Here is a 26,092-nt window from a genome sequence, read left to right as displayed (position 1 = left end):
TGTTTATGTTTGTGTGAGAGATTCTCCCCCCCACAGACTTTCTTCTCCGTCTTCTCTGTGTGAGTGTGTGTGAGAGTGATTTTAAAACTAAAACAAAATCATTTTTAGGTGCCAAGTGAAAGGCACCTATTATTTTGCTTTTTGCTTGTACCAGTATATCACTTACATACTGAGTCTTTTATAAGCTTGCAATGAACTAACATACTCCTTCTTGAAAGTAGCTTCACAAATTGCTAAAATGAACATTAAACATTTCCCCCTCCTCCATCACCAAAAGTACATATTTTTATGCACTTCCTTCAAAATAAGGCTTTGCATATCAGATCACAGGAAAGTCCCTTTTAAAGCTCTCTAGGCCTTGAAATGCTTATCTGTAAATCCTAAGAAACTGGGGTATTCCCAATTGGGGTATTCCCAACTCCATGTATTCCATTCTGTTGTCCTGTTTGAAATCAGATTGGTGGATATATAAACCTAAATTGATAGCAGACTTGTGGCTTTTCCTTCTGCTTGACATATACTGCAATCACTTTAAACAGTAAACCCAGGCCTATCATTATTTCAGTACATGTTCAATTTTCCGGCAGAGTATCTACACTTGTACCATTCTTTCTAGTGCAAGCTGCCATATGAAAACATGTGAGAAAGCTCTCAGAAGTATGCATTGAGTTACTTTCAGTGCTTCTCATTTCATGTCTGGAAGCATAGGGCAACCTCTGGTCGTGACTCATTTTGTTGTTCTTCGTGTACGTATTTTGCCTGCCCTCAAAATTCAAGTCCTTTCTTACTTCTCCTCATGTGGTATCCAGTGTTCCCTCTAACAGGGATTCCCAGATGTTGTTGACTACAACTCCCAGAATCTTCAGCTGCAATGGTTTTTGCTTGGGGATTATCGGAGTTGTAGTCAACGTCTGGGACTCCCTGTTACAGGGAACACTGGTGGTATCCAGAGTCCTTAGAGCAACTTTGATAAGTTTCAAACCCCCTTTCTGAGGTGTGGTAGCTCTAAATTATAACTCCCAAGACTGCATGCTTGGGAATAAATGGTGTGTGTATGTATGTGTATATGTGTGTGTGTGTGTGTGTGTGTGTGTGTGTGTGTGTGTGTGTAGGAACATAGGAAACTGCCATATACTGAGTCAGACCATTGGTCCATCTAGCTCAGTATTGTCTTCACAGACTGGCAGCGGCTTCTCCAAGGTTGCAGGTAGGAAACTCTCTCAGCCCTGTCTTAGAGAAGCCAGGGAGGGAACTTGAAACCTTCTGCTCTTCCCAGAGCGGCTTCATCCCCTGAGGGGAATATCTTGCAGTGCTCACACATCAAGTCTCCCATTCAGATGCAACCAGGGCAGACCCTGCTTAGCTATGGGGACAAGTCATGCTTGCTACCACAAGACCAGCTCTCCTCTCCTCTCGTGTGTGTGTGTGTGTGTGTGTGTGTGTGTGTGTGTGAGAGAGAGAGAGAGAGAGAGCGAGAGCGAGAGCACAAATAGGGATAGGAACATTGCTAGGGTTGTATTGATGCATATATCATCACGGTAGTAGGCATATATGTTAAAAATGTTTGAGCTAGGGGAATATGCATGCACAAGTAAGTGTGTGAAAGTGTATGCATATATAAAGGGGGTGTTATATTATATGCATAGAAGGGAAAGAAAGAGCAGGCTAAGAATATTGTTTTCAGCATGCCCTTACAGTCTGTCTGCAACAAATATATGGCATGGGGGGCAGGACAAAGAAGACATGGAACAAGGGGGCCCACCTTCACTTTTTGTCCCTAGGACCTCTTGACCTAGCTTTAGCTACCATAGCTCATCATCCACCTGCTTGTAATATGTCCCTAAATTTCACTTCGCTAAAAGTTGAAAAAAAGAAAAGAAATGTGTGTAAAGCGACTGCTCTCGGATCCATGTGATCCCTGTCCTTCAGTTCGGTGGGGGGGGGCACCATCCAACTTTGTGTTAAATGTTGGGAATCCAAATGTCTTCCTTCAAATGAGATTTTTATTGCAAGAGAATTCAGTTTTGGAATTCAAGTTTGGAATGTGATAGTGTTAAATTGTGTATGTTTGCATCTGTGTTTTATATATTATGCACATTACATTGAAATGTTGAAAGGGCCCCGCGCCCCCCTAGGGACAGCCCTGGCTTTCTGTGGGAGCACATTTAACATCCAGTGTTCACATCACTGGAAGGATTTTAGCACATACAAATCTGGCCATAATGCTAGAAATGGCCCAGACCAGCTAAATTATTCCACTTAATGTCACATGCAACTTTGTCTTCATTAGAACTGTACTGGTATGTAATTGGAATGACTAGGATCTTGTTAGGAAAATGATCTCCAATTATTTCTTTATCTATTAAATCAATGAATTAAATATGACTTATTTGCATGCCCTGAGGCAAGAATATTTAGTAGCAAGAGTGAGTCAAGGACCTGATATTAAAACGATCAAAGTCTGTGTGGTGGGATTCACTAATATAGTGCAAAATTAACAATGACATGAGAAGTGACATTTGCTAGGGAAAATGGTAACAAAGCTACTGTACAACTACAGCTGTCTAGACAGTTCTAAATATGATACATCCTCTTTAGGAAAATAATGTTGTTAGAAGTATTTTGTTTAACCTTAGCTTAAATGTTTGCTTGTTTAAAAGCTGTGATTGATTATTAGAGAACTACATAACTCTATGAAATATGATCACCCTTACTCACTGTCACTCTGCCCTCCCTCCCAACTGTTAGCAATGATATTTCATGGCTTGCGTCCAAACTTATTCCCTCTTTTCTTGCACTGGAGGCCTAAGGAACTCCCCTCCCATCTGTTCAGATGCTGGAAGAGGGAGGTGTTCCCTTAATCTTCATTGCCCTCCATTCTGGAAGTTCTAGTAACCCTTTCACCGTCACTACAACATAAGGCTTGCTGGGTGGTTTTTACAGAATGAACAGTTGCCTTCAGAGTGAACTAACAAAGCAGCTACATCTGACTTGGTGACCTGTAAATCAGGAAACAATGTGCTAATTAGCAAATTCTGAATTGACTATGCTCCACAAAAGTCATTTCCTTGTAATGAAAACTTTCCAGCACTTCCCATTTTTTGGCCACTTTTTTTTTTTTTAAACACTTGAAAATTGTCACCTTCTGCTATTTTCCGGTTTTAAACTAAAGAGACCCTAAACTAATTGCAGTCATGTTGTTAACATTGCACAATGGCCTCTTTTTCATATTTAATGTTCTGAAAGCCCTAAAGAAGCTAATTATTTAAATTAAAGAACAATGTTCACAATGAAGTATATGAGGCAATAAAAGGCTTATGCAGACAATTAAGCATCAAAGTGAAGTTGAGGAGTCTGATATCTGCTAAAGCTTCTTATTGTAAGTACTTTCCAGTACCCTGGCCTTTCTTGTAAGGAAAATAGAAGAAGGGTGGGGTGGGGGTGGGAGATCAGTCATAGATGTCATAAAGAGGTGATGAGTAAATGGTACAAGAGAGAGAAAAGGAATTAATGAACAAGGAATTCTATATACTCATTATGAGAGAGTATTTTGTCACTGACTTGCACCTTACATTTCTTTGGACCATGAGAAATGTTCATGGTGAAATAAATAGCCACTGTTTACAAGCAATACATTGGCAAGATAAAGATAAGTGGGGTTATAAATGTAGATAGGAAGTGTTTGATAATATAATGGTTTAGGTACAAGAAAAGATGATTTACTACTACTGCTGCTGCTGTTGTTACTGCTACTACTACTAGCAGCAGCAATACAATTACTACCATAAACAAAAGGTCATGAGAACTAGCAGTTCAAAATGAAAGAAGAAGATAGAGACATAAAGAGGTCAGGGGGGAGTTTTCAATTACCGACCCTTGATGGTGCTTGTTTGATACCTCAGCCTACTGTGAAGAGCCTGGGTGTGATTCTTGATGCCTCTTGAATATGGAGGCTCATATCATGGAGGTCGCTCAAAAGGCCTTTTTTCAGTTACACTAAATACAGCGACTGGCCCCCTATCTGTCCCCTCCAGACTTGGCCACTGTGATCCATGCAACGGTCCAGGGGCGTAACAAGGCTGGAGTGGGCCCAGAGACAAAATTTTAAAATGGGCCCCTCGCTGATACACACACACTTCACAATATACACTCATGTGACTTGCCTCTCGGGGGGGTCCTCGAGGCATGGGGGCCCCCAGGCAGCCGCCTCCTCTTGCCTAATAGTAGTTACGCCCCTGGGCTCTTGTTAAATTCCCCCTTTTTCTATGCCATCATATTACTCAATGGAGCGTTCTCAAATTGGGGACATGTTAAAGGGCTCTCTATCAGAGCGTTTTCACTCAGACTCTGGGGGCAGGGAGCCTAAAAGGGCTTGTTTACCTGCCAGGAGGCCCCATTCTGTATCCACTGCCACCCAGGGAGCAGGGAAAGAATAGCGATCCTGCTGAGAGAAAGGTCATGCCAATAATATTTTGTTTTCACCATGGATAGGTCTTCTGCAGCAAAGACTGGGGCAGGGAGAAGAAGGTGCAGTGTGTGGTGGTGGGGGTGATTTCTATTTCTTGTCCTAGGGCCCACTCCAACCTTGCTACACCTCGGTAAAGGTAAAGTTGTGCCGTCAAGTCGGTGTCGACTCCTGGCGACCACAGAGCCCTGTGGTTATCTTTTGGTAGAATACAGGAGGGGTTTACCATTGCTGCCTCTCACGCAGTATGAGATGATGCCTTTCAGCATCTTTCTATATCACTGCTGCCCAATATAGGTGTTTCCCATAGTCTGGGAAACACACCAGCGGGGATTCATCCTCTATTTTTCTTAAATTTCAATTTAACTGTTGGCATGGTTGATAAGAGAGACAAGAGTAGAATTAACTAGCCATACAAATATGTATGCTGCCCCCACCCCCATTACTGTATTGGTAATGGTAGTAGTGGCCATGTGGCTGTTTCAAGTTGCTTTGGAAATCAATTGTCAAAATGTGGGGCTGTCAGTCTAATAAAGTGTGAACAAAAGGCTTTAATGAGGAACAAAAAGACAGTTTTCTAGATGGTCCAAGTTATGGGGAAATGTTGAACCTATATGAGGATTTATTCAACATACACTCTTTAAGCTCCATAGCCATATCAGCTGTCTGTGCAATATCAGCAGTCTTTTGTTCTAGAGCATCGATCTGGTTTTTTTCATAGGGAGTAAAATAGCTTGGATTTGTGTTAATATATCAGACCTCATTTTCTTTATTTCATCCAGTACACTGCCGAGTGTTGGGAGGGGGGAATTGAGAAGAAGCTTCTTCTGACTTTGGAACTTAATTGAGATGGCAGTAATGAGGTGGGAGTTTTAGGAATGATCAAATACTGTAGTTTTTAATCTCATCCCCCCCCGGGTTCTTACTTGAGAAGGCGGCTAAGAACTCCTTTAAAGAAATACAGAAATACAGCCAGGGGCATACCAAGATGATGCCTGCGACGGGCCCCAAACCTCCTTTGCTGTTCCCCCCCTTACCGCGGCAAGTGGTGCCTGCGGGGAGGATCGGAAAAGTCCTTCTCCCTTCTCCCCCACGCTCGCCCCGGCAGAGAGACCAGAGGGATGCGCTGGCCACGTCTGTTCGGGCCAGTGTCTTTAACAAAGTACAGGCGCGCCCGCCTGCGCAGTTTAGAGATCATCGGAGGCGCGCCTTGTTGCAGCAGCAGCAGCACAGCAGCACATTGTTAGACACTGGCTTGAACGGATGTGGCCAGCGTCCCACCAGTCTCACTGCCGCCAGGGGAGGCGGGGAGAAGGGAGGAATTCGAGCTGCTCCCCCTCGCCCGCAGTAGGGGGTGGGGGACTTAACAAAATAAAACAAAACCGGAGGTTTGGCAGGGAGGGCACGGGGTGGCTGCCGAGGCCCCCCCCCACCGGCCATTTGGAGACCCCACCCTGGAGGACCTGACCGGGTCCCCAAGGTCTGGGGGTTAGTGTGCCTCTGAATAGAGGTAAAGCTCATCACTTACAGCCTGCGTGCTCTCGAGGGTGCAGACCCTCCGGCTGCGGGTCCGCCTACAAGAACAGCCGCCGGAGCTTGACCGAGCTGGGACTGCGGGGTTTCGATGGAGGAGGAGCCTACAAGGGGAAAGGGTGGAGAGGGAGGGAGGGACGGCAAGGAAATATGGCACGCTCGCATGCATGGAGGAAAAGAAAAATAAAATAATTCAAATTGAAGGAGCTGCGGCAGGCGCTGGGTGGGGGGAGGCACGTGATATGTCTCTGGAGGGCCCTCCCAGAGGCCAGGGCCCCTAGACAGCTGCCTCCCCTTGCCCGATCATCGTTACGCCCCTGCAACGGTCACTTCCAGGTTAGATTATTGCAACTCACTTTATGTGGGGCTGCCACTGCACCTAATTTGGAGATTGCAACTGGTGCAGAATGCAGCGGCTAAAGTCCTTACTAAGGCGCCTTGGTGAGCACATGTGACACCTTTGCTTGTTTAGTTGCACTGGTTGCCGGTTGAGTCCCAGGTTAAGTTTAAGGTATTAACCTTAACACTGAGTCCTGGGTTAAGGTATTAACCTTAACATTTAAAGCCCTACATGGTATGCGCCCTCCATACCTCCAAGACCGCCTGGTTCGATATGTCCCTTGCTGGGTCCTGAGATCAGCCACAAGTAATGCCTTGGTGATCCTGGGCCCTAGGGATATTAAACTGCAATCAACAAGAGCCAGAGCCTTCTCAGTGGTGCCCCTGACTCTATGGAACGGTCTCTCGGACAATATCAGAGCTCTCCATGATCTGTTGGTCTTTTGTAAGGCATGTAAGACTGAAATGTTCCACTGGGTGTTCGGTCACTGAGATAGCTGGTCGTAGAGTGATCTTGTAATCCATGGTTATTATGTCATGTGGAATGACTATTTTATGGGGCTGTGGTTTATGAGGTTATGTAAGATATATTTTTATGGAAGTGTGCTGCTTTGTATGTTATTGCTTGTAAGCCTCCCTGAGTCCTATGGGAGTAGGGCAACATATAAATCTAACTAACTAAATAAAATAAATAAATGACACTGGGAAAGAATGATATATTATTGTTAATCTTAGATAAGGCATTACAGGAAAGTACTGGAATACTGAATACACCTAATAATGTAAAACACTCGTACTCTTGTCATCTACATTCCAACAGGATCCTATGGGTTTGTCTGTTTGTTTTTTGAAAGATTGAAAACATTAAATCACCCACTTGTCCATTTATTTTGTGGGTTGGTTGGCAGGTAGCACCCATCACACCGTGCCACCCAAACCACTCTGTTGTCCCCTGGACCTATACATGGGGAACCATAGATTCATTTGAGTTCCCCATTGTTCCCTAAGGCCGAAACAAGCAGAATGCACAAATTTTGCAAGCCTGCCTTGAAAGGCACTGCAGAACAGAAGCACACAGTCCCTCCCAGAACAAAGTACCACACTTTGCCAAAAACACAGTCCAAAAATGGCACCAAAAGAATCACTGACGCAGAATCCACTGCCAGCCACAGTGCCTGACTGCAGTAACATCACTGGCACAATTTGCTCCCTCACACACAATTATGGCTCCTTACTTCAGTACTGCAACAGCTGCCACAACAGCACCCTTAGCAGCTAGCAATCATAGCCATAAGCTCAAATAGAACAGCATCTTCAGCCACATTTTGATGAAGTATACTTTGCAATGCAGATTGCAGAGCAGACAGAGTAGTGAGTGAGGCAGAAGTTAGTATCAAGGCCAGTCATGGAGCTCAGAGAGCTGCCACTGTCCATTTCTCACCTCAACACCATCTCACAAATAGACCAAACCACAACTCAAGTAGGGGTATACACGAATGTTTCGACCGCAAACTGGGCTGCTGTATACTGGGTCAGTTCAACAGTTCGATTGTTAACCGGACTGCCCTTCAGGAAAGTCAGTCCAGTCCAAGATCTGTGGCTCTGCCTCCTGGCATGTTCTGCAGGTACTGCAAAACACACTGCTCAGCACCGCTGCAGGGCTTGGTGCGTTCCTCCCATATTCTTGGCAAACTGACAAGGAATCCCTTTTTGAACCACCAGGTGGAATGCAGAGGCAGAACCACTGGTTCACATGGCCTTCCAAGGGACACCACACTATTGGACCAAGAAGCCATGGGGATGCTGCTGCTAAGGGTGGATTGCATAGTAGCAGTACGAGCTCCAGCACCCTCCTCCTGGTTGCACCTCAGCCTCCTCTCATCTGCTAACCTCTTCCACCTGTGCAGCTGGTCAGGCGTGACTGCTTTGCCCGTCATCCTTGGGTCACATAGGCAGGACAAAATATGCACTGACGATGCATCCAGGGGGTTGCTGAGCTGATCCAACACTCCAGTCCTCAGCTGATCTGCCAAGGCAATTGCTTCCCCAGTGGTCACCAAGGTCTGGAGCTCACCCATCATCCTGTCAAGGAGAAGAGTGGCAGGCAAAGCCTGGCTCAGTGTTGCTGTCTCAGCACACAAGCTGTTCATGGCAACAAAGAATGGCTTGAGTGCCAAGACAACCTTGGAAAGGAGCACCCAGTCCTGGTTGGATAGGTCACACACTTCCATGACTTCCTTGCCAGGCCATGGGTGGCTTCCTTTTGCTCCTGCAGGCACCGAAACAAGAGAAAAGTGGACTTCCACTGGGTGGGAACTTTGGACTACTACCAGCTATTCCAAGTGGTGGAAGCATCAGGCTTCCACCTGGTGTTCAGGTAGGTCCAGCTCAAGCTGCCTCTCTTTGAGCATCTGCCTACCCTTTTCACTCTGATGGAAGAAAACTGATATCTTGTGGCACTTCTCCACAAGAGCAGCCGTGGCAGAAACAGGAAGGAGCCCGGTGGCAATGTCTCACCTTGTCACAAACCTGGAAAGGCAAACCGCATCCTGCATGACCAGGTTCAGAGTGTGCACCACACAACAGATGGACACAAATTGAGCCTGCTCAGCTGCTATAGTTATGTTGGCAGAATTGTCGATGACCATGAACCCTCAGTTAAGGTTTAGTTGCTCAGACAGCCATTCCCACACCTGGCGATCCGTGGTCCCCTCCAGCTCACCTGCTGTGCAGATATTAAAGCCACTAGAGGCTGGCTACAAACAATGAGTGGGGGAGACACAGAGTGGGGGGAATTCCAGGCAGCCAGTACCCAGTTCAAGTCACTGAGGCTGCTGTTTAAATTTTTTAGAAGAAAATAAAAGCAGCTGTTGGCAGCAGGGATGTGCAAACTGGTTTGAGTTCGAACCAGTATGCCATCAAACCGGGCATGTTCAAAGGCTCACCCTCAAGCCAAACAGAGCCTGGTTCAGTTTGGTTCGCCTTTGAGCTGAACACACCGGGCTGGCCGTGGGGTTCTAATTGTAAAATCATTTTTAAAATAATAAAAATAATAATTCACCGCCAGGACCAGGTTATAATGCAGACCTCTAGGGGGTGCTGCCATAGCCATGGGGAGGCTCAGATGGTTCCCCCTCGACCTGCTAGCCTCCTCCCGGTCCTTTTCGAGGCAGTTTGGCCCATTTACAGGCCTTCCCGGTCCTCTGCCTGCTTGTGGTGGCCATTTTGAAGGCCACCGTACATGCGCCCTGGCCATTTGTGTGCCCTGGTCATGACTCAGGCACACAAATAGCCAGTGTGCATGCACGGCAGCTTTCAAAATGGCCACCGTGAGCAGGCAAAGGGCCAGGAAGGCCTGTTAATGGGCTGAACCAGCTCAAAAAAGATTGGTGGAGGCCGGAGGGGGGAGAGGGAACCTTCTGAGACCTCCCCCAGCTTCAGCAGCATCCCCTGAAAGCCAGCATTATGACCCAGACCCAGCGGTGAGTTATTAATTTTTAAAAAAACAATTAGAACACTGAACCAGCTCAAATTCAAGCTGAACAGGGGTTCAGGGGGCCAAAACAGAAAATGTCCAGTCTGTTTCGAGTCCAGTCTTGAACCAAACTGGAGAAACCGGTTTTGTGCACACCCCTAGTTGGCACTGCAAATGAAAATGATAAAGGGTTTAAAAAAAAATAGAGAGCCAGATATGCCCAGTCGGCATTCTGAGGCTGTTCTCATAAGCAGCCAAGCACAGGCTTCGGCAGCCAAGTGAGAACCGCTGAGATTCATGCAGAATTTGATGCCTCAGCACCAAACCCTGTGCCAAAGCTCAGCTCTTCACTGAGGTTAAGGGTGTCCTTAACCCGGCTGCCAGGATCATGTGTCAGCCTGAGCTGCATGCAGTTCACGCTAACACAGAATCAGGCATCTAGACTGCCTATTCCCTGTGGTGCACGGTGGGATACCCAGAGGCTGGGACAACAAGTCCCAGCCACAGAGCAATCCGCCATGTTCCACGCTGCATGGAACACTGGAGAACGTGTAGGAGCATGGAGTGCATTCCCACCAAGCAAACAATGATCATCTGGGGGGAAGGAAAGGCTTGCGTAGCCTTTCTCCTGCCTGCCCACCCAGTAGGTCGTGTGAATGGCCCCTCTGTCTTTCCCTCCACTCACTGGGCCAGCCAGGCAGGCAGACAGCCCAGACCACCACCACCACCAGTCTCTGCTCTCCTCTCAGTGCTGCTGCAGTCTCTCTCTGATCTTTCTCTCATGATAAACAAAATAGCTCTTTGTCTCTCTGCCTCCAAGCATCCATCTAAATAGATTTTGAAAATCCCTCCTTTGGCTTCCCCGCTATCTGCTCCCTTCCCCCAGCCAATGGGACTTCCCCCCTGCCCATGCCAACACTTGATTTGACTGACAACAAGCCAACCAAGAAGCTAGGAGATCTCAAGCCAATCGGAAGCCAGTGCTAGAAAACCAATCAGCAAGGGAAAAACACAGAGAGAACATGGCGCCTGCAACCTATATCACTTGAATTAATTCAAGAGCTAATCAGGGCTGATTCAAATCAACTTCATATCAAGCCCTTCATTTTAGGGGTAATTCTATCTATTTATTTATATAACATATTTTTATAACACCCGAAACTTACGGCTCTGGGCAGTTTACAACAAAATAAAAACAGAAAAAGTAAAACATTAGTTAAAACAAAAAAAAAGTTTAAAACATTACAACAATTTAAAGTTTTTTAAACAATATTTTCAAACAGCATTAAAACAATATTAGTTAGAAGTCTGGGTGAACAGATGCATCTTTAAAGACATTTTCAAAGCTGTCAGAGATGGGGAGGCTCTTATTTCACTAGAGAGCGCATTCCAAAGCCTCGGGGCAGCAGCGGAGAAGGGGTGTCCCTGAGTAGCCACCAGACGATCCAGTGGCAAATGCAGATGGACCTCACCAGATGATCTCAATAGGTGGTGGGGTTCATGACAAAGAAGACATTCTGTTAAATACTCAGGGCCCAAGCTGTTTAGGGCCTTATAGGTTATAACCACCACCTTGTATTTTGCCCAGAAACATATCGGCAGTCAGTGTAGCTCCTTCAATACGGGAGTTATATGTTCTCTCCAAGATGACCCAGAGATCAACCTGGCTGCCGCATTCTGGACTAACTGTAGTTTCCAGGCTACATACAAGGGCAGCCCCACATAGAGCGCATTGCAGTAATACAGTCTGGAGGTTAACAGCAGATGTACCACTATTTTGAGCTTGTTCATCTCAAAAAATGGATGCAGCTGGCATATCAGCTGAAGCTGATAGAAGGCACTTCTAGCCACTGCCTCAACCTGGGACACCAGGGAGAGGCTTGGATCCAGAAGCACCCCCAGACTGTATATCTATTCCTTCTGGGGAAGTGTGACCCCATCCAGAACAGGCAGATCAAAATTGTCTCTCAAGTTTCAAGCCCACACAATGAGTACCTCTGTCTGATCTAGATTCAGTCTCAGTTTGTTATTCCTCATCCAGTCCATCACCGACACCAGGCAGGCATTTAGGGAGGTTATGCCCTCTTCTGATGATGCTGACATGGAGAAATAGATTTGGGTGTCGGCAGCATACTGATAGCACCCTGCACCATATCTCCTGATGATCTCTCTGAGCGGTTTTATGTAGTTGTTAAACAACATCAGAGACAATATGGAGCCCTCAGGCACACAATACAAAAGTTCAGATTTTGAAGAAGAACAGTCTCCAAGGGACACCATCTGGAACCTGCCCAAGAGTTAGGAGAGGAACCACTGCAAAGCAGTGCCTCTCACTCCCAACTCCCCCAGATGCTCCAGAAGGATACTATGTATCGAAAGCCGCAGAGAGATCCCAAAGGATCAACAGAGTCACACTTCCTTTGTCAATTCCCAATTGGAGATCACCCATCAGACTGATCAAGGCAGTATCCACCCCATAGCCAGCTTGAAAGCCAGTTTGAAATGCGTCAAGATAATCAGTTTCCTCCAAGACTATCTGAAGCTGGGAGACCACCACCCTCTCAATTACTTTGCCCAGCTACGGAAGGTTGGAGACAGGCCTGTAGTTGCTCAACTCTGGGGGATCCAAAGTAGGCTTCTTCAGAAGTGGTCTAATAATTGCCTCCTTAGTACAAGGAGGCATCCTACCTTCCCTCAGAGATGCATTTATAATCTCTACCAGGCATTCTACAACCACCCCCCGACAGACAGTATAAGCCATGTCAGGCAAGGGTCAAGAGAATAGGTGGTAGGCCGCACCATTCCAATCAGCTTGTCTACATCCTCAGGAGTCAGAAACTGGAACTGATAGAACCTAATCGCACAAGAGGAGTTGCTGGACACCTCCACATCAGACACTGAAGTAATTGTGGAGATGGAGTCTAAGTCGGCCCAAATATGAGAGATCTTTCCCCACAAAGAATTCTCTAAACACATCACAGTGGGTAATCAATGCTTCCAGATTCTGATTCAAGGGAAGAGGGACACATACTAGCCCTCTCACAACCCTGAACAACTCTGCTGGATGTGAACTTGCAGATGCAATACGGGCTGAAAAGAATTGCTTCTTTGCTGCACATATTGCCTGAGCATAGGTCTTCAAATGAGCTCTATGTTGCAATCTGTCAGATTCAAGCTGAGTCTTTCTCCACTTGTGCTCCTCCTCAGTCTTCTACCTCACCACTTCAGCCCCCATAGTTCTTCCTTATATGAAGAGGCCAGTTTTGAAGTGGGTCAGATAAGACACTTAGGAGCAATCATGTCTACTGTCCCGGTAAGTTTGCTGTTCCAATTCTCCACGAGGGCATCAACAGGATCACCAGCAGAGCCAACACTAAATCCTTCCAAGGCTTCTTGAAATCCTATTGGATCCAATAACCTTCTCAGGTGGACCTTCCTAATAGGTCCCTCGCCCCACGAAGGTGGGAAGTGATTATGAGTCCAACCTTAACCAGATGGTGGTCTGTCCATGACAGTGGGGAAATCACAGGATTCCCCACCCATGGAACACCACCCTGACCAAATCAAGTGTGTGACCAACAATGTGTGTCGGTCCCGAGACTACTTGAGATAGGCCCATAGTTGTCATCGCTGCTTTGAACTCCTTTGCTGCCACCGAACAAATTGATTCCAAAATGAACACTGAAGTCCCCCACCACCACAAGCCTGGGGGACTCCAACACCAAGCCGGAGACCAAGTCCCTCAGCTCGGTTGGGGACTCCGATGAGCTGCGGGGCGATTGGTACACCAACAGAAGTCCCAGTCTATCCCTGGTCCCCAAACCTATGTACACACATTCAATATGTTCTGACACTTAAACAGGGATCCTGGTAAGGGAAATGTTATTCTTATAGACCACAGCCATGTCACCTCCCCACCCACTGTCCCTTACCCACTTCTCAACAGAGTACCCTGGAGGCAGAAGCTAGGACCACACTGGGGCCCCAGCCTCCCCCAGCCAGGTCTAATACATACCAGGTCGGCGCCTTCATCCAGAAAAACCATCATGGATAGTTTTTTATTTATTCTGGACCGACCTGACATTACAAAGGAGCAAAGTGAAGTTCCAAGGGTGGTCAGCAGTGCTCCCCAAGGTCAAAGAGCTGGCAGGACAGCCAGAAGGGGAAACAGCTATTTGCTTTCCAAGTCCCCTTCCCCTGTAATGGCCTGATGACTTGCCAACATTACTTCTTCTGTTCCCCACTACCAACGGAATTGCCACCCCATGATCAGTGGATACTCAAATCATTCCAATTCAAGCTCAAATTGATTCACACATCTCTAAATTGTATTTATAAATACATAAATAATGCCTAAAGAGAGCTGAGTCCATGGTTGTGATTCAGTTTCAGTGACAATGTAACACAACATTGTAACACAACATTTTTCCCTGCTGCCTATGTTACCTTTAAAGTCACAAAGCAAAACTGCTACTGATGATCTTGAACAACCATACAATCCCAGGCAATGCTGTCAGTAGAGACAGGTTTTTAGGAAAATAGTACTGGCTCCTACAATACCTCTCCCTGCCAAAGAGTTAATCTGAAATTCCCTTTATTGTCTGACAATTGTCCAAAAGTAAATCTCTTGTTGGTAAAAGAATAAGATTCTAAGTAGGATATTTTTGCCAAATGTCATCCTTTTCTTTGAAAATGGTTGACAGTTGTGGCATGGGTGCATTCATTTCCAAAGTTCAGTCTATCCCAAGGATCACAGGTCACAGAGACAAGTATCAGGCCACTATATATTAAAGGTCTAATCTAAAACTAATCAGATGAGGTGATGATGGATGTCACTATTATCATCCATAGTAGCAGCAGTGATAGCACTGTCTGAAGTGAAATACAGCTGTGCCCAACATGAAAAGTACAAATAGACTGACGACTCCTCATGCTGTTATAGCATAACAAAGAACTTACGATTCGTGTATTTGCTGTGGCTGTCCAACAGAGCCTGTTTTAAATTGTTCCATGTGGCAGCTCTTACTGCTCGGTTAGCCTATCATTGTGAGTTGCTGGCTGCATAAGAATGACTCTCCAAAGAGTAACAGCCACCACACAGTGAAATGTCATTACTGAGAAAAACATAAATGGTAATCAGAGTCAGAAAAGGAATTGACGAAGCAGCACAAAACAATTTGGGGCACTGTGTCAATTCTTCACATGACAAATGCATTTAGCACCAGACACCTCTACTTAAATGGTACAGACTTTGACTTTACCCTGGGGCCAGTTCCCTTGTTACATGTCCATACACGTACGTTAGATTTGAGTACAAAGCTGTAAGAATTTTTAAATGTACCAAGGACCATACTTCTTGTTCATTTGCTTTTTTCATTCTGGTACAAGTGGGTGTGAGACTTGCCTTCCAAAGTTCACAGGCACAGCCGACTTCACATTACAAAGCTTAACACAGTCCTGTGTGTATACAAATGTCTCATGAAAATTATCTCTTATGAAAATTACCTGACAACCTTTCTAAATTCCAAATACTAATGACACAGTAAAACAGGTAAAACAAATTACAACCATAATCACTAAATGCTGCTAACAGCAAGCCATACATTAATCTCATTCTGGAAATAGATTTATCTCCTACTAAGAGGTGAGTCGCACGATCGGTGCAACTCGCCGAGAGCGGGTTAGCAGGGAGAGAGGGCTTAGCCTGCTCTCCCTGCAGACGATCAGGCAGGAAGCCCTGGGTGGCTGGATTGGCCTACCACACAACTGTCAGCTCCATCATGGAGCCGGCGGGGGCTGCGGGGATCAGGCATTGTGTGGACCCCAGAAGTTCCAGGATGCCCCGCATGAGTACATGGGGAATCCTAGAGAGACCCCCAGGGCTGGGAGGCTTGATCAGCCTCCCAGCGGGGGTCTCCTTGTGTGTTGCCGCAGTGTGGAGCCGCTCCGCGGCAATACACGATCAAACAGATGGGGTTAGCGGAGCACTTGCTCTGCTAACCTCATCTAAGGGGAGGGCTCCGTAAGCGGGTTACCCACTTTGAGGACACCAGGCCTGTCTGCAAGCCCGGTGATTCTCATGCTCACCAGAAAGCAGGCTAGGCTCCCTTAGCCTGCTTTTTGGCAATCGTGAGAATTGCCTCAAAGTCTCTGAAACAAGCCCTCATCTAGCAGGTCTGGTTGACAGAAATGTTGTTTACAGTTTTTCAGACAATTCAGTCACCAAATTACCCTGTTATGTAGCTTCATGTACACGTCAATGGGTGGGTTCAGAGATCACACAAAGCCAAGGTTAAACCTGGAGCACCAGGATCCCTCCCTTGTGTGAACTGGATTAATTCTGTGGTTTCAACTGTGGTTAGGAATAAGCCATGATTGGTTGTGTTATCTGAATCAACCAATCTTTGCTTATTCTAACCACAGTACTTGAAATAAATCTACATCTGAAATCAAAGCCTGAAGTAAGTTTATTTCAAGCACTGTGGCTGGAATAAACCAAGATCAGGTGGGTTCAGCCAACACAACCAATACTGGCTTCTTTCTAGCTGCAATTCCATCACACACAAGACAAGGAGAGGGAGGAGTATATTCTGCTGAAGCTTATGGAGTTGTAGAAAGCCAAGATTTAACCTTCCCCTTGCTTGAAGTATAAACTCACCCAGTTTGTGCTTCAAGTTCCTACCTTCCTCATTCTAACCAATGGGCATTGTTTGGCACATTCCTGGGAAGTTGTTGGGAAGTTGGGAAGTTGTCCAATCAACAAAAGTTCCATTTGGAGATCAGAGCTCCCATGCTCATGAGACTGGAGTGCCCATGAAAGCCCTTTATACTCTTAACTCCTAATGTCATTATATTCTTAATTATCATGTCTTCACACTTCTCAAATTGCAATTATTTGCTCTTGTATTCTTATGCTGTCTTTAGATGAACTGCTAAACTGTGTCAAGAAATCAAAAGGAATTCAAGGCTCTTTGTAAATGCATCTGGTATTTGGGAGTTGGGATAAATATAATTTGCTCCACCTAATCTACAACAGATGCAAATAATGAAATTACATTTTGACCCAAAGCTAACTTACTTTCATTATTTGTCTGGATAAATCATTTTTGAAATGCAGGGTCAGTCAAGGAAGACAGTGCATTATAGGGACTGCATGGATGCATGCATGTGAAAACAACATCATGAAGTAGGAGAGGGGGAAATAAACTTTTGAGATGGATCAAAAAACTTACAGAACAGATAAAAACCCAAATTATGTGACTGTTTCTGACTCTGATCTGCTATTTAACATTTATGGCTATGGAGGATCTTTATCTGGTTGAAGCCATACAAATCCTATTTTTGCCTTTTAATTAACTGCTTCTTCCCTTTTCCCAGTCAGACTTAATAACTGGATATGACATTAGATAAGAAGGCAAACCAAATCAGAAGATCATGAGAAAGACTATGGGGTTATTCTCACGATTGCAGAAAATTGGGCTGGCCTCTGCGAGCCCGATTTTCTGTGATCGTGAGAACCACCGGGCTCGGCTGTGAGCCCAGTGGTTCTAGGGTGAGTAACCCGCTCAAGAACCCTTGCCCTAAAAACGAGCGCTCCACAAACCTGGTTTTGAAGATCGTGAGTAGCCGTGGTGCGGCTCTGCACCTACTCACGATGAGAACCCCGAAGGGGAGGCGAAAAGCCACCTCCCAGCTCCGGGGGTCTCGGCAGCATGCCCTGCAAGCTTGCGCAGGGCATGTTGGAGCTTGCGGGGGCTGATTGTCCCCCGCTCCCCCCAGCTCCCACTGGCTCCATCACGGAGCCGGCAATCATGTGGGCGGCCGATTCGGCCGCCCAGGGCTCCAGCCATGCTTGTGTGCGGGGAGAGCAGGCTTAGTCCGCTCTCCCCGCTCAGTGCCCTAAACTGGGTCTCACTGATCGTGAGACCCGGCTCAATATGTTTTACAAGTTTAATTTTGAAAAGCAAAAGTTTATTGTACAGGGTTTACAAAGCAATTGTACAGGGTTTAATTGGAAGTTGTCTTCTATTGTTAATCCCTGAAAAAAGTGGAAGTAGAATAGTTACTGCTACATTTTTTTTAAGGTTAGGACAAATATGGAAATTAGACTACTGGGCTATTTCTTCCTTCCTTCCTCATTTCCAGCTGATCCCAGTTCTCTTTGCTTTTTAATTTGCCTAACTCCTGAACTAGTTTCCCCCCTCTTCAGCTTTGTCTTTTAACAAGCTTCCCCCACTGTCCTCTCACAGTTCATTCCTCTCCAAATGCCCCAAATGTCATGTACAGCTACCCAATCCTAATTGCCCTCTCTCCTCACAGCATCCAACCTAAGTATAGCCACATCCCCTTAGTGAAATCTCCTAGCAACTTACAACCTCTCCAGTATAGCTACGAAACAACTACATTAACTCTTTGGACTGGGTCTCATGATCCGTGAGACCCGGTTTCTTGAAGTGAGCAAGAAGAGCGGGCTAAGCCCGTTCTCCCCGCTCTTGAGCGGAGAGGGAGCCCTGGGCGGCCGGATCGGCCGCCCACACGATTGCCAGCTCCAAGACGGAGCCAGAGGGGGCTGGGGGGAGTGGGGGCTGTGCTGAAGCCCCAGTATGCCCTGCGTGAGTGCGCAGGGCATACTGAGGAGACCCCCGGAGCCGGGAGCCGGCTTTTCGCCTCCCGTTCGGGGGTCTACCATGGGTAGCCACAAGCAGATAGCTGGGGTTTGTGGAGCACTCGCTCCGCAAACCCGGGCTGAGGGGTGGGCTACAGGAGCGGTTTAGCTGCTCCAGAACCACTGGGCTCGGCTGCAAGCCCAGTGGTTCTGATGATCAGCAAAAATCGGGCTAGCAGAGGCTAGCCCAATTTTTGCTGATCATCAGAATAGCCCCTTTGTTCTCCATTTATTCTTCAAAATTATCCACACCTACCAACGATGCTTCATGTTCCTGCCCAGTAGGCCTACTCAATACTATATGAACAATGCAGGTGGCCCTTTTTATTTGAAGGGGTTCCTTTCCCACCAATTTCAGTGGATAATGAAACAGTGGATAAAGAACTGTTAACCCTGTGAGGATTGGGGTGGTAGTGTTAGTTTCCTAAGCACACTGAAGTGTGCTGAAAAACACAAGAAAAAGCAGGTAAAGTGTTGCCGTCGAGTCGGTGTTGACTCCTGGTGGCCACAGAACCCTGTGGTTGTCTTTGGTAGAATACAGGAGCGGTTTACCATTGCCATCTCCCATGCAGTATGAGATGATGCCTTTCAGCATCTTCCTATATTACTGCTGCCCAATACAGGTGTTTGAACTGGCAACCTCTGGCTTGCTAGTCAAGTCATTTCCCTGCTAAGCATGGGGGTGGGGGTGGGGGGCAGAAATAAGTACAGTACCTTGCTCTCCAGCTCTACAACAATGCCCCTGAAACTTCCAAATCCTCTGATCTTTGTTACTTTTTAGGTGTTATGAACCAAGCCTGATTTGTACACTAGATGTGCTCCGGAGCTAGCATTGGAAATTAGGCTTGTTTCACCAATGTCACCAAGTGACCAGTTCTTTATACTGTGACCATGTATGTTCTGGGCTCAAAGGTAGAAAGAAGACCAAACACTCTAACATAATTCATGGGCTTTATTGAGTTAAAAAGATTGTCAGAGCAACGGCACCAATCTAACTGAGCAGAACACAAAAACAACCAATCATGGCTCCTAGTAATAACAAAGCAGTGTTCCTAACTATTATATGTGTGTGGATGCATGTAAGGTCAGTATTAAATCTATCTAAAACCTAGCACGAATCAGAGATAGAAAGAGGAAGGTAAGGCATTCAGGAACGAGATGACTAGGAGTCAGGAGTTAGTAGTGGGAGGAGGAAGGAGAAGGGGACCGGAGATTGAGGCTGTAGAAGCAGCATATTGGTGTAGAACAGCAAGTGTGCATAGCTTGGGTCCGATGCTTGGGAGCAGAGTTCAGGCAGGCCTCTGGCATTCATTCTGGATATTGTAGGAGGTAGCCACCTTAAGTGGTGCAGTGGGGAAACGCTTGACTAACAAGCTGAAGGTTGTTGGTTCAAATCCCCACTTGTACTATATCGGGCAGCAGCGATATAGCAAGATGCTGAAAGGCATCATCTCATACTGCGTGGGAGGAGACAATGGTAAAACCCTCCTGTATTCTACCAAAGAAAACTACAAGGCTCAGTGGGCGCCACGAGTCAAAATCGACCCAATGGCACATTTTACCTTTAGACAGAAATTACTCTGATCTCTAGCCCGGCGGTAGGATCACCAGTAATTTATTTTCTATGCCAGGAAGAACTTTTGCTTCAGCCTTGAGATTTAGCAATACATTCAGGAATGAGTAGCTCTGCTTGTTGGGCAAAGCTTACTGAAGCTAAACCCAGAGAGCTGGGTTCTTATAGTCCGATCCTTTGATCTAGACTTAGTGTTTTCTCAAGATATCAGCATCCTTCCTGAATCTCAAAGTGGGCATTCTCTCTTGTCCACAGACTTCTTGTGTCTCTCATCAAAGAGTGTTAAAAGTCAAAGGTGTTAAGAAGGAAGAGCCTAAGCTATGTGTGTGAGACAGCAATTAAATCACTTCTTTTGTAAATCTACCTAGTGTGTAATTTTAAAAACATTCCAAAGTAACAACAAAAGGATATATGTGTGGGACTAGCAATCAATGCATCTGATTAAGGCAAACAGTGTAGGTTACATTAACACTGCCAATATCCTTCCATAGGAAATGCAGGATGATCTCCTGCCTTCCAAAGGCAATCACCAAAGAAACAAAGCACAAACAATTTGGCTTGTTTCTTAGGAGGCAATCATTTCACTCAAGAGTTGAGACATCAATTGATTTCTTAATAAAGTAGAATCAGTCACAGGCCTTGATTTCACATAACTTTGGATTTGTAACTCCATGCCCAGCGTGGTAGCCAGGGTGGCCACAACATAGGGTTGGTTTTTTTGTTTTAATTATTTATTTAACATATTTCTATACTGCCCCAAACCTGCATCTCGGGATAGAAAAGAGCCACAAAAGGGTTCAGCACTACTAAATGACAGTAAGAAAATTACATCAGAAGTCATTTCTGGCCACTCTAGAAACATGGATAGGAAAAAATAACCCTATTTCACCCCACAAATAAAGATACTGGGTTCCTATGACCCAACTGCAGACATGCGAAACCATGGGTGCCAGGACCACAGGTAACTAGTGCCACCTGCATAGGAGTAGGTCAGGAATTGTCATGGGGAAGACAAGTGTAAGATGGTAAAAGAGAGAAGGGAATAGGCTACGCTTTGCTGAAGACAGTTTCTTGATAACAAATTTGAAGAAAGCAATGTAAAAAGAGAATGTGCAGGTCATTCAAGTGTTTGTTGTTTCCACATGTTTGTATGTGTAAAGCCTCTCTAAGAGACAATGGAGCTCTTCTCACAAGCCATGAAAAGAGCTCCTTGGAGGTCTGCAGAGAGAGTGGGTTTGCCCGACCCTCCCCGCAGATGAGCATTTACCCTTCCCTGGGTGGGCAGATCGCCCGCCCAGTTAAGCAACAGCTCTCCTGCAGCTCACCCATGGCTCACCTGGCAACTCCGGGGGTCAGGTACAAGGAAGCACCACTGTATGGCGCCCGGAGCCCCAATAATGCACTGCGTGAGTGTGCGGTGCATTACTAGGATCCCCCTCTCCCAGAGTGTGCTCGCCACTGCTGCAAGCAGCTGCAGCAGACACACAATCAATTAAATGAGGTCAAGGGAGTGCTTGCTCCCTTAACCTCATTTAAGCAGGAGGCTTTTTAGGCGGGTTTACAGCCGTGTAGCCACCAAGATCGGGCATGATCCCAGTGGTTCAAATGATCATCCAAAACCTGGCTGGGCTCCCTTAGCCTGGTTCTGCTTGCTCGTGTGAATAGCCTCACTATCTTCTAAGAAATATAGACTAACAACATATTCCATAAAACCTGAGCCATGGCATTCTAAGAAAGTAGGCTTGAAAAGGTTTGCCTGAAGAGAGATAGTTGAGTCTGGCTAACATTTTCATGTTGAATGATTAAACACCTTCATGTGAGAAACATATAAGCCTGATTCAGACATTATAAAATTGCACTGTTGTACAGTGCCACAAAGGGGGAAGAAGTCCCACCCCTGCTGTGTCAATCACCCTCATGTTACAGTGAGGTTTGTTTGAAGAAGGAAGAGCCCCATCCTTGATGACAAGCACTCCTTGATTGCTCATCTGAAGCAGGAAGATCCCTTCCATACTTGAATGATTGTGAGGCTGGATGGATCCAGACTCGCAATCACAGAAGTGCCTGCCATCATGCCTTTGGCTTTTCCTTCTTCAGACAAGCCTTGTTGTAAGCATCAGTGGAGGGGTGCGCAGCTGATGGATGCAATGGGGAAGTGATTTCCTCTCCCTTCACTCTGCTGTACATGGTTACAGAGCTGTGATTTTATGTCTGAATGAGGCTACAGAGGCATTGTATCTAGTGACTTGTATGTTCTTCCATTCATCTTGGAAATTATCCAGTGTCTTGGAAATTATCCAACTCACCCCGGCTCTTATCAGTTTGGCTGGTGGCAGCAGCAGGAGCAGTGACACATGCAGAAGGTTTTTCTTCTCCTTTCACTTTGGTGCACAACTTTGTAACACATCAGAAGGAATGGTCCTTGGGATCTGGACTCTTCCTAAATTCCAGTTTCCAAGGTCCAGCATGTCTGGGCAACAGGAAGAAAGAAAATACTTTCTGCTTTCCATTGTTGCTTTCCTCCTGACATATGTATGTTGCCAAACATACAGTCCAAAGATGGCCAAAAAAGAATCACTGACCCAGAATCCACAGCCAGCCACAGTGCCTGCAGTGCAGTAACATCACTGGCACAAGTTGCTCTCTCACACATAATTATAACTCTGTCCTACTTGCAATGGCTGCCACAGCACAGCAGCACTGTTAGCAGCCAGCAAGCATAGCCATAAGCTCAACTACAGCAATGTCTTCTGCCACAAGTTGACTGAGTGAGTTCACCTCGCAATGCAAAATGCAGATTGCAAAGTAGACCAGAGCAGTGAGTGAAGCAAAAGTTACTCTCAAGGCCAGACATGGAGATCATCAGCACAATCACCAAGAATATCACACACACACACACACACACACACACACACACACACACCATTTCTTGCTACAACACCATCTCACAAACAGACCAAACCAAAAACCAACTCAAGGTAGGCAGTCACCTACCCAAGTTCTGCCTTTGTCAATCTGAGATCCAGCAAAACCAGATAGTTATAGCAGCAATACGTATCACAACATTACACTCAGTGCTGAGAAAAGAAAACCACAAAATCAAACCTATGATTCCTTTCTCCTTTCCTGATGTAAGGGCTCTCTCTGCCTCCCAGTCTCTTTAAATACATTTTGAAATTCCCTCCTTTTCTGTCCCCCCTTTGTCAATCTGAGATCCAGCAAAACAGTTATAGCAGCAATAGGTAGCACAGCATATACTCAGTACTGAGAAAAGAAAACAACAAAATCAAACCTTCCTTCCTCCTGTCCTAATGTATCCTCTTCTTCATAAAGGTTCTCTCTCTGCCTCCCAGTCCCTTTGAATATACATTTTGAAATTCCTTTCCCCTTCTTCCTTCCTTCCTACAGCCAATGGGGGCACAGTTCCCCTCGCCAACACTTTATTTGCATGAAAGCAAGCCAGGCAAGGAGATCTCAAGCCAATCAGAAGCCAGTGCCAGAAAACCAATCAGCAAGGGGAGAAAGCCTGCAAAAATAGCCACTCGAATAGTGCGAATTGATATGCACCAAATGGGGTCTGATTCAATTTGACCTCAAATCAGCCCCTTAATTTATGGGGTGATGCAATTCATGGTCAAATCTGTGAATCGCCCCTGAATCTTGCGCAAATAGAATTGCACATCTCTAATGTCAATCTTGCATCTTTTGCATAGACAAAAAGATAAAACATAGATATCTTCACAATTAATAGCATTACCCCTGTCATGCGGAGTGCCTGTCCAGCACTGAGCTTTTAACAACATGAGAATATAATTTTGTTGAGGGCTGACTTTCAGTAGAACACAATAAGTGCTCTGCTACTTACGAAACCCTGACCCAGAAACAGGGTCTACAAATGATTAAGCGCCAGGTTCCTCATGAACTATTCTGGAATGTGTGCTTCATTTTCTGGACAGTGAGCAAACAGCTGGTCAGGACCCAATTCTCAGCTTTACACTTGTAAAGCATTAGGGCCATCTCATACAAAAGCAAACATGGATTTCCTACCAACCAGCAATGAGTATACTCGGCAATGAGTGGCAACGCATCACAGCTCCCTGAAGAGCGTACTCATATGATACATGGGTATGTATCATATGCGTTTGCAAACATGAGTTTGCATTTATACTTTACATTGCTGCCAGTACGCTTAAAGCTGTTGAAGATCCAGCTCCAGATGGCATCAACCTTTTGCACCCAGTAACCCTAATGACCACTAGGGGCATTGGGAATAGAAATAGATAGTTAGGGTCTCTCTCTCTTTCCTGTTTATCTCTGCCTCTATGACCCCTTATTGATAGAATGTACTCAGGAACTTCCTGAGAGTAACTTCCTTCTTCTTCTCAGAATGCTTCTAGCTCTTTCTCTCTCTCTGTGTGAGCACCATGCTTCTATAGGTCTCTCTCTGATGACCATGTAGCCAGTGGTTAGATATAGGTCTTTCCTATCATCATGGACTTCTGAATAAAGTAGATTAGTTTAACCTTACATGAATCTCCACGCTTATCATTTACAGGCTGTTGCCCCTGAGACGGTTAACTTCTGCTGTAATGGGAGTAAGTTAGCTCCTGAAATACTCTGCTATATAAGTAATTACCCCCCAAAAAGCATCTTGGGTGTACACCTAAAAATTCAATTTTGCAAAGTAGTCCTTAAAGGCACAGATAATAAGGTACTCATATTGCAAAATAAATTATGAATGCAGGAACATTTATATTGCAAAAGCAGATCAAACGTGGTCACTCCTTTTGTAAAGTTGGAGCCTCATAACAGCCAAAATTGAAATTCTACTGCAGTATACTGGAGCAGTTGATCCATAAGTGAGGCTCATAAAACTATGGGAGAACTATGGTTTTATGTGAACTTAAACTGAAATATAGATGTTGCCATTTTGGCAAACAATTCTGTTGAGTGTTTACTTCAGTCTTTGGAGGATTTTAAAGAATTTACCAATCTAATTTTGTAACTCACAAATATAGATGTTGCCATTTTGGCAAACAATTCTGTTGAGTGTTTAATTCAGTCTTTGGGGTATTTTAAAGGATTTACCAATCTAATTTTGTAGCTCACAAATCTATGAGCTAAGGCATAACAGTGTAATTATGTACATTTGCAAAGCAATTATATTTGTTAGTACTGTACATTTTAAATGTGAACTAGTTACTGCTATAAAGTCTGAAGATTTATGCAAATGAAAGAAGGAATGGCAGAAAACTGTAAGGGAACAGAAAATACACTCTCTTGGGTGTCTCTGTCTATTCTAAAATGCATTTGGGTGCCTCTTTAATGGCATCACACAACAGATTATGTTAGCAGATGGGAAAAAATAATTTAACTCATACCCTTATTCTCACAGTGACAGTAGCAAGACCCGGAGGCATTGTTCCCCCAATATCGAAAGCTTCCACTAAAAATGTGAATGTTGCATCTGTGCCAGAAAATGATTCAAAATCCAAGGACTTTAAAAGTGACAGCTCCCCAGTAAATTTGTTCAAGGAAAAAAACTGCAATGCTTCCTGGGTTCGTATTCCATAGGTAATATTTGATCCAAGGTCAATATCTTTAGCCTAGAGGGGAAAAAGAAGACATGTTGGCTTACGGCAAAGAAAGAGTATACAGATTTCATAAGGCGGGCGGGGTGGGAGGCCTTTTTTTTTTTGCAGCTTCATCTGAGTAATCATTTTGTTTTCTAAGTGCAATCTTAAATACAGTATATTTTAACAAGATGGCCATGATCCAGTATACCCTAACAGATACACTCTCCTTCCTCATTGAACTGCAAACTATTGACACAAAGACTCTGGTATATATAGAGAGATGTTACTATTTATTATAATCAATCCCTCAACTTGTCAAAGCCCTTGACATTACATAGGGGTTGGAACCAAAATTGCTCTAAAGTGAAATCTGAAAGAGAATTTTGCGGTTCCTACAAACAATAGAGAATATTTTCAGACATCCACATCTAGTCATGATCTTTAAGTTACCCCTGCCAGGAGATGG

At 45.2% G+C, this 26,092-nt stretch overlaps 1 protein-coding gene across 1 annotated transcript in view; it reads right to left on the bottom strand.

Annotated features, from left to right (window-relative positions):
• Nucleotides 1–26,092, bottom strand: part of PCDH15 (protocadherin related 15) — a 1,296,732-nt gene that overhangs the window by 207,878 nt on the left and 1,062,762 nt on the right. Inside the window, 1 exon segment of the mRNA XM_053307474.1 lies at nucleotides 25,432–25,656. Coding sequence (XP_053163449.1) covers nucleotides 25,432–25,656 — 225 coding nt within the window.

Source organism: Hemicordylus capensis, chromosome 3 (genome assembly GCF_027244095.1).
Source record: "Hemicordylus capensis ecotype Gifberg chromosome 3, rHemCap1.1.pri, whole genome shotgun sequence".
Classification (NCBI taxonomy): Eukaryota; Metazoa; Chordata; class Lepidosauria; order Squamata; family Cordylidae; genus Hemicordylus; species Hemicordylus capensis.
Note: the sequence above shows the minus strand (reverse complement) of the source record. Positions and strands in the feature narration are given on the sequence as shown.